This window comes from Diabrotica undecimpunctata, chromosome 6 (genome assembly GCF_040954645.1).
Source record: "Diabrotica undecimpunctata isolate CICGRU chromosome 6, icDiaUnde3, whole genome shotgun sequence".
NCBI classification, from domain to species: Eukaryota; Metazoa; Arthropoda; class Insecta; order Coleoptera; family Chrysomelidae; genus Diabrotica; species Diabrotica undecimpunctata.
This window is the reverse complement of record NC_092808.1, coordinates 88,825,237-88,838,531: the sequence shown is the minus strand read 5'-3', so window position 1 is coordinate 88,838,531 and position 13,295 is coordinate 88,825,237. Positions and strand designations below refer to the sequence as shown.

The 13,295-nt window shown below is 33.0% G+C and overlaps 2 protein-coding genes across 2 annotated transcripts; both read left to right on the top strand.

The window, feature by feature from the left end:
* The first annotated feature begins 4,723 nt into the window (after positions 1 to 4,723).
* Positions 4,724 to 5,653, top strand: LOC140444523 (uncharacterized). The gene has a single exon (XM_072536282.1). The coding sequence runs from the start codon at positions 4,724 to 4,726 to the stop codon at positions 5,651 to 5,653; it is 930 nt and encodes a 309-aa protein (XP_072392383.1).
* A 643-nt stretch (positions 5,654 to 6,296) lies between these two features.
* LOC140444522 (uncharacterized) lies at positions 6,297 to 7,658 on the top strand. The gene has a single exon (XM_072536281.1). It carries the CDS (start codon positions 6,297 to 6,299, stop codon positions 7,656 to 7,658), a length of 1,362 nt encoding a protein of 453 aa, XP_072392382.1.
* The last annotated feature ends 5,637 nt before the right edge of the window (positions 7,659 to 13,295 follow it).

Genomic DNA, 13,295 nt, shown 5'->3' with positions numbered 1-13,295 from the left:
CAGACGCTGCTCTATATTCCTGTTATTTAGTTCTATTGCTTGTCTTGTTTCCCGTTGGTTTTTTTTCCATTGTTTGTTTTGTTTCTTGTTGATTTCTATCCATTGTTTGTTTTGTTTCATCCATTGTTTGTTTTGTTTTATCCATTTTTTGTGACTGAAGTTGCATTAGTTGTAATGTTTTATCTATTCCTGATGGTTCTTTTCTCTCCTCAACTATTGTAACATTTTTTTCATTGTCCGATCCTTCTTCCAAAATTGTTTCATCTTCTCTGTTATCCTCCTTCCTTTCCTGCATTTTACTTTGTCTCCTTGTGACAGACATGTTGTTTCTTTTTGTTACTCTTTTTGTCCCCGCCAAATGTGAAATTTTACCACACTGTATATGTTGCAGAACACGACAAATCTTTCTCCCAAAATTTAATAAATTTTCACGACAAATATCAAATATACGATCTGTAAAATTCAAATAATTCAAAATAAATATCAAAGATATCAAAAATATCAGAATCGTAGAAGAAGTGAACAAACTTAATTTATATTATTTTTTTATAGTCTTAGCCTGATATAATTATTTTAGCACCGTATTAAATGATTTTGATTTTTTAATTTTTGTTAGTTTTTTTTAAGTTTGTGTAAAAATTATAATATTTTATGAGAAAATAATATATGTTAAGATTACTCTTTAGGATACAAGCTCCTAAAGAAAAATTTAATTAAATTAACTTATTACATTATATCTCAATTTATAAAAATAGGTCAGAAATTATTATTGAGGGTTAAAACAGATTCATTTAAGGTAACTGTTTCCATTTGATTGAGAGTAGATTCAAAGTATTCTCAGAATTTTTTATACAGAATGTATTAAAATTTTTATACTCATAATTTTGGTAATGTTGAACTGGTCGTCAGTATAAATAAATATTTAATTATTATTATATATATATATATATATATATATATATATATATATATATATATATATATATATGTATATATATGTATGTGCATGTATATATATATATATATATATATATATGTTGGAGAACAATAATCTCCAACCAAATAATTCTATTTCAAAACAAATAAAAATATTTCCACCGCATCGGTTAGAGATAGTTCAAACACTCCTGACCATGGAGCTGCGCGAAGGCGGAGTCAAATTCACGTAAAGGCAGAAAAGTTCTATTGTAAGTGGAATTATACAGTGCATAGTACAATGCGTTTCGCATGGAAGTGGGGACTAAACCAAATTTCGTCTACTGCGCCGTGGTCAGGAGTGCTTGCACTATCTCTACCTAAATAAATCCCTTGTCTGCATTGACTTATTTCTTAGAATGTTAATCTCCGCCCATATTGACCTTAAACCGGTAGATCCTTCAAAATGCATAGACAAGTATTTCGGAGTGGCTAGGGGAAGACAGTGAATTAGCAATAGTTGTAGGGTTTAGACCTAAATTTCAAGTTTCGGAGAGTTTTTCTCCATGTTCGCAATCGCAAGTTACGCAATATATCGGGAACCCTTAATGTGAAGTGTTATGGTGTTTTCGTTCGTAAACTGTAATTTTCTAATTAGGTTCCTTACGATTAGTTATTCACTCACAGTTTATAAGTTTCTGTTTCTTGTCCTTTTTCAATTACAGTTCTAGCTAAACAAGTTATTGTTTTATTTCACTCTAGATATCAATCTATTCAACAGGCCAGACTAAATCACATTTAAAAGTCCATTTAAGTTTCTATTACTGAGCATTCGAAGGCTAGCGGAACAATTGGACTTACAGCAAGTACAAACCGCTGAAAGAGACACTGTTAGCAAACAAGACTCTTCGTGAAGGGATGTTGAAAACCGGCATCCCTCCATTTGTTCACTTCGAGCCGGATTTTGATCCTACTAGCCGACTTTCTGGCCTAAAAACGTTCAATTTAAGTTTCTGTAATTCTGTGCTTTCAAAAAGACATTGAGCGTCTATATTCTTTGTTAAAAGTTTCGTGTGTTTCGGATATTCTCGTCGATAGACAGTAATTCCTAGAGACATAGTGAGTGCGTTGTTTATTCTACGGACAAACAAACATTCGATAAACAAAACAAAACAGTGATAGTTTAAAGAAAACCAGTGATTACTTCAAGAAATGCTGTTCCAGGACTAGCTGATTCCAGAGAGGGATAGGCAGCCCACATTTAAGTACTAAGAACCCAGGGGTGACGTACAAATCAAACTTTTTTATATAAATTCAAAAAGTTATTTCAAAAAACATTGTTCTTATAAAAACATTGTTAAAGAACTATTCAGAGTTAAATTTTTAGTTTAGCTTATTGCATGCTTGTTAAAATTCAAAATTAATAATTCAGAATTAATTAATTCAAAAATAAATAATAATTTCATTTAAAAATAAACAAATTAAAGTTATTACAATGAGCAATAAAGGTTTAAATAAATTAACAAAAAAGAAGCAGTCTATACTAGATTCTGTTGGTAGAATTCAAGCGTGGCTAGAAATAAACCACGACTCAGAAAAAGATATTTTCTCATTCAAAATGCGAGAAGATAGGTTAAAAGACCTTTTCTCTGACTTCAACAGCGTACAGGATGAAATTGAATTCCTGGACGATTCTCAAGAGTCGAATCGTGCTTTGTTTGAAGAAAATTATTTTGCGACGCTTTCAAAAGTTCAAAATTTAATTAAATCATTGGAAATTGCCAATACAGGAAGCGCTACTAAACAAATGGCCGTAAAACTCCCAGAAATCAGTATAAATAAATTTTCTGGACACGTAAGTGATTTTGAAAGCTTCTATGAACTATTCGACACACTGATAATAAAAAATCAGTCCCTTTCTGATATCCAAAGATTTCTTTACTTAAAAAGTTACCTACAAGGTGATTCTCTAAAGTTGGTGGATTCTTTGAAAGTCACCAATGAAAATTTTTCAATTGCTTTGGATATTCTAAAAAACCGCTATCAAAATAAGGTCACAGTCATAAATTCTTATTTAACAGAAATTCTAGACATTCCTACACTGAGAAACAGCTCACCACAGATCCTCAGAAATTTTTTAACAACTGTAACAAAAAATATGCAACTGCTAAAAAATTTGCAATTTTCAAGTTCAGAGCTCATTGATATAATTTTAGTTTTTCTGCTACAAAGCAAATTAGACTTTTCAACAAGGAGACTTTTTGAAACTGAGCGAAATCATACAGATATACCAAATTTAGATGCTTTTCTTAAATTTTTGGAAAAAAGGTGCATTGTTCTGGAAAGTCTAGAAAATACAAATCCTAGGCAAACCAAAACCGTAAAAGTTTCACATCATGCATACAGTAATAACACATCAGAGGATTCAAATAAAAATAATATTTCAAATAATTTAGTTTCTGACTTTTATTGTATCTACTGCAAAAAACAAGGACATAAAATTTATAAATGTCAATTTTTCAAAAACATTCAGCATGATGTCAAAATAAAATTCGTAAATTCAAAAGGTCTCTGCGTAAACTGCTTAGGCAGGCATAATTCTAAAAACTGCTCCTCAAAACATGGGTGCACCATATGTAAAAAGCGCCATAACACTGTTCTTCACATTTCGGGTAAAAATTATACTTTTTCTACGACTCATAACAATGAAAGTCCGTCAACTTCTACAAATTCAAACAATTACGAACGCGAGCATTCGTCTAATTCAAATTTTCAAGGTCCTTCGGTTCAAGGGCAAGAACCTCTTACAAATTCTTTTTCTGCTTTGTCCGTAAAAAATTCAAACATACTTCTCGCTACGGCCAAAGTCACCATTTTCGACAAAAACGGGAGCCCTTTAACGGCCCGATTGTTACTCGATACAGGAAGTCAGAATAACTTTTGTACCCGGTGTCTCGCTGATAGGCTGGGTTATAAGCCGTATGACATTTCTCTAAATATCTCTGGCATAGGCCAAAATAATTCGGTTTCAAAAAAGATGGTCAACATAAAATTGCATTCTAACTATAATAAAAAGTCTTTCAAAATTTCATGTGCTATCTTAGAAAATATTACTTGCAATCTTCCACAGTTCCGCATTCTTACAAAAAGGTTACCAATTCCAGGGGACGTTTTTCTCGCTGATGATTCCTTTCACAAACCTAGTCAAATAGACATCTTGGTTGGGGCAGACTTGTACTACGACCTAATTCTTCCGGAAATAATTCCTCTTGGCCCCAGGCTTCCAATTTTGCAGGCTTCGCATCTGGGGTACCTAATTGCCGGCGTGATAGCTCCTCACTTAACGGCACCCACAGTAGCAAACAATGTTTCTGGAGAGGTTGCTCTACTTTCTACGTGTAGCACGGATGAGTTGCTCACAAAATTTTGAAACATTGAAGAACTCTCTCAAAAACCTATTCTGTCGGAAGCTGGCGAGCTGGCCGAACAAATATTCCAAACTACAACAAAGATCCTTGAAAATGGACGCTTTGAAGTAGATATTCCATTAAAAAGTGCACAAGAACACCAATTACTGGGTGATTCGTTTTCCATAGCCAAACGGCGTTTTCTCTCGCTCGAAAATAAATTCCAAAAAGATAAAAAATTATTTTTCGAGTACAAAAACTTCATTGACACATATATTTCTTTAGGGCATGCTGAATATGTACCGCTTTCGTTCGTGAATGAAAATTCGGACAAAAAATATTTTATTCCACATTTGTGTGTCATCAACGAACAAAATAAAAGTACAACTTTGCGTGTCGTCATGGATGCTAGTTGTAAAAGCTCTACAGGAAAAAGTCTGAACGATATTTCATTAAAAGAATATCAGGTGCAACCTGATCTATTCGATATTCTGGTTCGTTTCAGGCAATACAAATTCATATTTTCCTGTGATATTCAAAAAATGTTTCGTCAGACGTGGATCAACAAAGATCAACGCTTTCTACAAAATATTCTGTGGAGGGACGATACCCACGATTCTATAAAATGTATTCAACTTAATACTGTTACATACGGGACGAACAGCGCCCCATTTCTTGCGACGAGAGTCTTGCAAGAGATTTCAAATAAAAATAAAATTCAATTTCCATTGGCCTCACATTTTCTCGAAACTCAATTCTACGTAGATGATGGTTTATGTGGGTCAAATAATATTGAAGAATTGCTCAAAATACTTCAGCAATTAAATTCTGTTCTAAACCGCCATGGTTTTACATTACATAAATTTCATTCAAATTCATCCATATTCCTACAAAAAATCAATCCAAAACATTCACAAAATACTACTCAGGAATATGACCTAAATTTAGATTCTACTTCCAGCAAAGTTCTAGGCCTAAAATGGGACCCTGCGGAAGACCAAATAAAAATATCCGTCCCCGAAAATAATTTCTGCCCCCCAGTAACAAAAAGAAAAATCCTGTCTGCATTAGCACAATGTTTCGACCCTCTGGGACTCATCAATCCACTCATTGTTAAAGGCAAAATGCTTATGCAGAAACTCTATCTGCAAAAAATTCACTGGGACACAGACATTTCGGACAAAAATATTCTAAACGATTGGAACAAGTTTCTACAGGACTTGTCACAATTAAAAAATTTAAAAATTCCTCGTTTCTACTTTTCTGAAAAAGTAATTCTAAAAGTTGAGCTTCATGGATTTTCAGACAGCAGCTTGGCAGCTTATGCCTAACTTTCTATACCGATGAGACCATATCCTGTGCATTAGTTTCTTCCAAATCAAGGATAACTCCGTTAAAGACGGTAACACTTCCTAGGCTTGAGCTGTGCGCAATGGTTCTCCTTTCAAAACTTGTTTCAAAAATAATTTCTATCTTTGAAAATCAACCTGTAAAATTTCATTCAGTCACCCTCTGGTCAGACTCCCAGGTAGCTCTGTCGTGGTGTAAAAGTCACCCAAGTCGGTGGTCGGTTTTCGTGGCTCACCGGGTAGCACTTGTCCAGGAGTTGACTCAAAACTTTACATGGCTTCACATAAAGTCTGCACAAAATGCCGCAGACCTTCTTTCTCGAGGAATGTCTGGTTCTGAAATTCTCAATAGCGATTTCTGGTGGCAAGGCCCTAAATGCTTACGAGATAAAAATTTCAGTGTTTCCAATCTAGCAAATGACAAAGTGCTCGAAAACCTGCCCTAGGAACGAAAAATAAGCCTCGTGGTAAATTCTAACGTAGAAACTTCTGGATGAGAATTTTTTCACGTTTCTCAAATATTTCCCGCTTAAAACGTACAGTAGCGTACGTATTTCGGTTTATTTCTAATTGTAAAAAACAAAAAATTTCTGAACCCCTTTCTGTGGCGGAGTTAAATTATGCTATGGATTTCATCATCAAACAAATTCAAGGTGATGCATTCTCAAAAGAAATTGCGGAGCTTAAAAATAACAAATTTATTTCAAATAAAAACATTGTTTCACTAAAACCATTTGTAGATTCTTCTAATTTTCTCAGAGTTGGAGGCAGACTTACAAACTGTCCCGACATAGACTATTTGCAAAAACATCCGATACTACTTCCATCCAAAAATCATACCGTCAATCTTATCATCAAAAATGAGCATATCAGATTGGGACATGCTGGTGCTCAAACAGTTCTCTCAAACCTTCGGTTGAAATTCTGGCCTCTCAATGGTCTAAAGGAAGCAAAACGAATTATTCGCAACTGCACCACATGTTTCCGATTTTCGTGCACTCCTGCACAACAGCTAATGGGTAACTTACCTGAAGATAGGTTGTCCATTACAACAAGATCTTTTCAAAAAATAGGTGTAGATTATGGTGGACCCTTTCTGTTAAAATCTTCTTCACTCCGAAAAGCGCCAAAAGTCAAGGCATACATAGCCATTTTTGTGTGCATGGTGACCAAAGCTGTGCACATTGAGGTTGTTTCTGATCTAACAACTTCTTCCTTTCTATTAACACTCAAAAGGTTCATCTCCCGACGTGGTAACCCAACCGTCATTTACAGTGACAATGCCACATGTTTTTCTGGTGCAAGAAACCAACTCTACGACTTATACAAATTCTTTAAAAATAAGTCAAATTCTCAAATCATTGTGGAATATCTGTCTGAAAATCAAATCTCATGGAAGTTTATTCCCCCTAGATCTCCTCATTGGGCTGGGATCTGGGAAGCTTCAGTAAAAAGCGCTAAATATCATATGCGTAGACTAATAGGCTCTTCTTCTTTCACTTTCGAACAGTTTTATACTGTCATGGTTCAAATTGAAGCTGTGATGAATTCAAGGCCTATCTGTGCAATGTCCAGCGACCCTTCTGATTACACTTTTCTCAGTCCTGGGCATTTTATAATAGGCTCCAGCCTGACTGCGCATCCTGAGCAAAACTTAGAAAAAATCCCGGAAAATAAACTATCCGTGTTTCAACAAATTGCGAAAGTACAACAAAGTTTCTGGAAAAAGTGGTCTGTTGACTACTTAAACCGCTTACAGAACTCTCCAAAATGGTCCCGACCAAGGGATAACATACAAGTCAATGACTTAGTTCTTCTGAGAGAGGACGATGTACCTCCTCTAAAATGGCCTCTAGCACGGGTAGTTGATACAATGCCCGGTCAAGATGGCAAAGTCAGAGTGGTCAAGTTAAAGACCATCAATGGTCAATTTACAAGGGCAATCTCTAAAATTTCGGTTCTCCCTAGGCAAGATAAAGAAGAGTAGGTTAGACCACAAGGCTCTAACGCCGGGGGGAATGTTGGAGAACAATAATCTCCAACCAAATAATTCTATTTCAAAACAAATAAAAATATTTCCACCGCATCGGTTACCTAAATAAATCCCTTGTCTGCATTGACTTATTTCTTAGAATGTTAATCTCCGCCCATATTGACCTTAAACCGGTAGATCCTTCAAAATGCATAGACAAGTATTTCGGAGTGGCTAGGGGAAGACAGTGAATTAGCAATAGTTGTAGGGTTTAGACCTAAATTTCAAGTTTCGGAGAGTTTTTCTCCACGTTCGCAATCGCAAGTTACGCAATATATCGGGAACCCTTAATGTGAAGTGTTATGGTGTTTTCGTTCGTAAACTGTAATTTTCTAATTAGGTTCCTTACGATTAGTTATTCACTCACAGTTTATAAGTTTCTGTTTCTTGTCCTTTTTCAATTACAGTTCTAGCTAAACAAGTTATTGTTTTATTTCACTCTAGATATCAATCTATTCAACAGGCCAGACTAAATCACATTTAAAAGTCCATTTAAGTTTCTATTACTGAGCATTCGAAGGCTAGCGGAACAATTGGACTTACAGCAAGTACAAACCGCTGAAAGAGACACTGTTAGCAAACAAGACTCTTCGTGAAGGGATGTTGAAAACCGGCATCCCTCCAATATATATATATATATATATATATATATATATATATATATATATATATATATATATATATATATATATATATATATATATATAAATATATATATATATATATATATATATATATATATATATATATATATATATATATATATATGTATATATATGTATGTGTATGTATATTATATACGATTTTTATTATTTCGTTAAAATTTGGATTTCTTCTCATCTTGTAGTCTTATTTCTAATTTTTTAAAAGCTATAAAAAAAAGGGTGGTGGCCTTTTAGCAATAAGAGTGTCATTTGTTTCTTTGTTCTGTTCATTTAATATTTTTGGTTTAGCTTTATTAGCTATTATCTTTTAATCTTTTGTTTGCTTTCTCCCCAATTTTACTTTAGTTTGTGTAACAAAGGAAATATCCAAAGAACAACGTCTATATCTCTGCTGATTCTGAGCAACGCCGCCTCGTTCATTTTGTGTGTCCCAAACATCTCCAGCGTTTGTGTTGCTACAATGTGTGCAGGCAACTACTTTAGCTGATGTAGGCTAAATTATCGTGAAATAGCCTTGAGGTTAAGAATATCTCCATGCTACAATATTACGAGTCATTTAACGGTTTAGATAAACAAATGACCATACGAGACGGCCTGGACAAATAAAAGGAAGAGTTATAACATCACGCTAAGATCAATGTATCAGGCAATGTTATAAAAGAAAGTTTTGTCACAATGCGACATTTACAAATACAAGTGGCAGATGTTCATGATATTCAAATTAGTACGAGGCGTCATTCAAAGGCGTCTCGCTAAGCAAGATTTGCATATAAGCATACCAGTCAGAGCACAGCTTTAAATCATCGTATAACTAGATTGTAATTTGCCATAGAGCATCTTGACTGGAATGTTGATGACTGGGAGCACGTGTTGAATGATTCGTTGAATTACTTATATAGCTCATATTGATACACTTATTTATTTAGTTTCAACTTTATTCACTGGAGGATCTGTAATGGTTTGAGGAGAAATATTTCTTGTAGCGAGAACGGATCTTGTTGCTTTACGAAGAGGTTCCGTAACAAATGAAAGATATATTACAGATCTTTTTTCTAACCGTGTGGTTGGATTTTCTCCTTACATAGGAAATAATTTTCTTTTAATGCATGATAATGTTCGAGCATATGTGGCACGTGTTGTCCGTGATTATTTGGACGAGGTTGATATACAAACCATATAAACCATTATAGCTGTCACTTGTACTTAAATACATCAAACACGTATTTAAAAAAATTAAGGTATAGAAAAATAACAAAACTGTCTACGACTGTGCCTTGGCTATCTTAAATTTCACCAATCATCGTAATGGAAATTAAAGCAGTTGAACCTCCATTGCATTTTCGGAGGCAGTATCTCACCGACAAATTTTTAGCTCGTACCATTAGCAGAAACTAAGGAATTCTCAAAGATATACATGATTTAGCTACCATAGATACGACTGAAAGAACAAATCTTTTTTTCTAGCGGAAATTTTCAGAAATCTTTCAAAATATAAAGAGGTTCTATGTCATATTCCACCCGTTACTACATTTACTGATGGTTCAAAAAAAGTAAATATCCAAGCATGTGCAGTATACCAACAGCATTAAAGTAGGCTCTTTCTCACGTATTGACAAAGACAATGAAGTACTGGATACAATATACAGACAGTCAAAATGCAGTAGATAAAATAAGTATAAAAAATAAATTCAAGCAATGAATCCATCTTGACATAGAAATGTTAAAATTTTATTACGATATTGGATCAAAGACCATTCCGGTATAAAGGGGAATAATAGCAGATACCTTGGCCAAAAATGCATTATAACGCGAATAAAATAAACATAAACAACAGTATCCTACCGGTATCAGTTATAGATGCCTGTAGTAAACATGGGCTCAAATTATATGGAATCCGAAAGGGAATCATCCTTTACACAAAGGCAACCCAAACTTCTTGAAAAAAGATGGTTTTATTCTTTTCCAACAGAATTTGTATAAAAACTGCTACTGAAATAAGGTCAAACCAAGCTCTAACACCTTCATAAAATTACAAAATGAATCTATCAGACACTCCAAACTGTATCTGTGGAAAATATGGAGATAAAACAAAATAACCTATTATAGTATGAAAAGCATCAAGAAAATATTGCAAGTTTTAATAAAGACTTGCGAAAACTGAATGCCTGCTTCTCGTTTTACTTAATGAATTAATTTTCTCTGAAAACATAGAAATCTTCAATTGTATTTTAAGGTTAATTAGAAAATGTAAATGTAAACTTTAAACACAATAATGCACTAACCATTAGAATTAGGACGAAAGTTTTAAGTAATCTGCGAACTACATAAAAATATTATAATGTATATTATGAGACAAAAAAAATAAAAAAAATTATAAAATAAATTAAAGATAATTTAATAAAAAGAAGGTAAAAGAAAGATCGAGTTAATAAACCTACACTTGATAATTTAATTTAATAAAAAGAATAATAAAAGATAATTAAAGATAATTTAATTATATAATTATAAGATAAAAAAATTAAAGATAATTTAATAAAAAGAACGTAAAAGAAAGATCGAGTTAATAAACCTACACTTTAAAATAATAAACAAAATATAATAATAGTATTATGAAAAAAAAAATAAAGGAAATTAAAAAACAAAACAAAAACGATTAAAAACAGAAAATATAAAAAGAAAAAACAGGAAAAAAAAATAATTACATTTTTTAGTTTATACTAACTAATTTACTACTAACTGGAACTCTGATCGAAGATCCGAGAATAAGAGACCGACCGAATGTGATTTTTTTGGCCGAAGCCGATGCCGAAGTTCGGCCTGTAGGATACCTTCGGTCGAAGCCGAAGCCGAAGGTGACTAAAAATATACCTATTATATGTTAAAAATTTAAATAATGTGCATTATATTTTTATTACCTGATAGTGGTAAAAAAAATATGAAATTATGAGATAAAAAAGTCATTAACATTTATACATTATTTGGTAATAGAAGCGAAAATAAAAATAAATAACATTAAAAAACATTCATAGTCAATGGTCGATGTTTTGCCATTTAGGTATCTAGTCAAAACACCAGTAATCGTGAGTTTTAACAAATACAATAAAATTATTATTATCAGAATTTTACTACGTGAGAAATATTCAAATGATGATCTTTGAGACATCTTGGCCTATTGTTAAAATTTATATCCTACCTACTACCTGACCTGAAAGTTTGTAAAACGTTTTAGTTAAGGGTATAAAATAGGGTGTAAATATTATTTAAATTATCAGACTCGCCGAAGCATATTGTTCAGAGATTATTTCATTTCTATAGTATAGTAGTATAGTATACTGACACAGCATTTTCTTATTCCACCTTCGGCGAAACCTTCAGCTTTGTTTTGGCCGAAGCCGAATTTTGGCCGAAGGTTTAAATATTGGCCGAAGCCGATTAATCGGTCGGTCTCTACCGAGAATACAAGTGTTACAAAATAGTCTTGTCAATTAGCTTCAATCAAAGGCCCAATACAAATAAAATTATATATGTATATATATATATATATATATATATATATATATATATATATATATATATATATTGATTTATAGTATCAGCAATCGGTCAGGAAATAAAACTCTATTTGTTCAATCTCAATATTTCGTCACGATTTTGTGACTTCTTCAGGAGAAAACTGTAAATTTATTAGAATCATTAATTATTATGTGTAAACAAAGTGAATATTTTAATACTTACAACTATAAGAATAAAAATTTAAATTTTTTTAGCATATCTAAATAAATGACATATTTGTTTGATTTTATTTAGGAGTTATGGTAACCGCAATATTTTATAGAGTGAATTCCCATTGTACAATTTTTAGTGAGTCGGTTAAAATAAACAATTACTATGACACTATTATCCATATTATAAAAAAATATTTATAAAAAAAAAATATTATTAATTCCATCTTTCCACTTTATAATATGGATAATAGTGTCATGTACTTATTAAATTAACTGTGTTATTGCGGAATAAACATCCTGCTGTAATACTCTTGATCCATCATTTACCTCTTCTTCTAGCTCAAAGGTGTTATCTCTTTGGTCTTCAAATAGTTTTTCTAAATATTCTTTCCACGTTCTTATTTTACTCTGTTTGTCCAAGATGATGTTTCCGTCAGTATCAGTCATATCTAGGTCTTAATTTCTTCGCATCTTTCCCTTACTTCTTTTTCTTTCGCTTCTCCGATTTTCGTTTTTATTAATATATTTATGATTTTATATTTGTCTGGGTCATTTTTGGCTTCTCTTCTCTCGTCTATTAGGTTCAGGATCTCATCTGTCATCCAAGATTTTTACTTCATTAATCTATCTGTCTTTAAGTGTTTATCCTTTACATTTTGCACTATTTCTGTAATATGTTTGATCGTTCATTCTTCGTTCGATTTGTCTCTAATTGCAGTCACTTGCTCGTTTAACGTGGCTTGGACTCTTATCCTCATATCAAGGTCTTTCAGCATACGTAGGTCGTATGAATGTGCTTTCCTTTTCTGCAATATTTTGAGTTTGACTCGAAATACTCCCACCAGTGGAACGTGGTCTGTCTCTAAATCTGCTCCAGGATAAGTCTTGACAGATGTAAAGCTGTATTTGTAGGATAATCCTGTTAATTTTTCTTCCATATGAGAACAAACACCCGGGCTATAAGCACTTATCTTCTGGGGGCTGTCTCCTCTTGTTGTTCTGTGGAGACCTTTGTTTGATTTTCCCTATGCACATACGACTCACATTCAAATCTGCAGGAACTTGCCTTAGTGACCAACATTACGTGAGTTTGGCCATTGCTCTTGTTTATTTCTCGTCATTCAAATAGATTCTAGGTATTTCGCACCTAATCCGTACCCACCTAGCAAATCCCGGCGACATTGCGATTTTACAGTATTACA

What these genes read in the sequence shown, in the direction of transcription:
- LOC140444522 (XM_072536281.1), top strand. Translation starts at nt 6,297, where the DNA reads ATGGATTTCATCATCAAACAAATTCAAGGTGATGCATTCTCAAAAGAA.
- LOC140444523 (XM_072536282.1), top strand. Translation starts at nt 4,724, where the DNA reads ATGGATGCTAGTTGTAAAAGCTCTACAGGAAAAAGTCTGAACGATATT.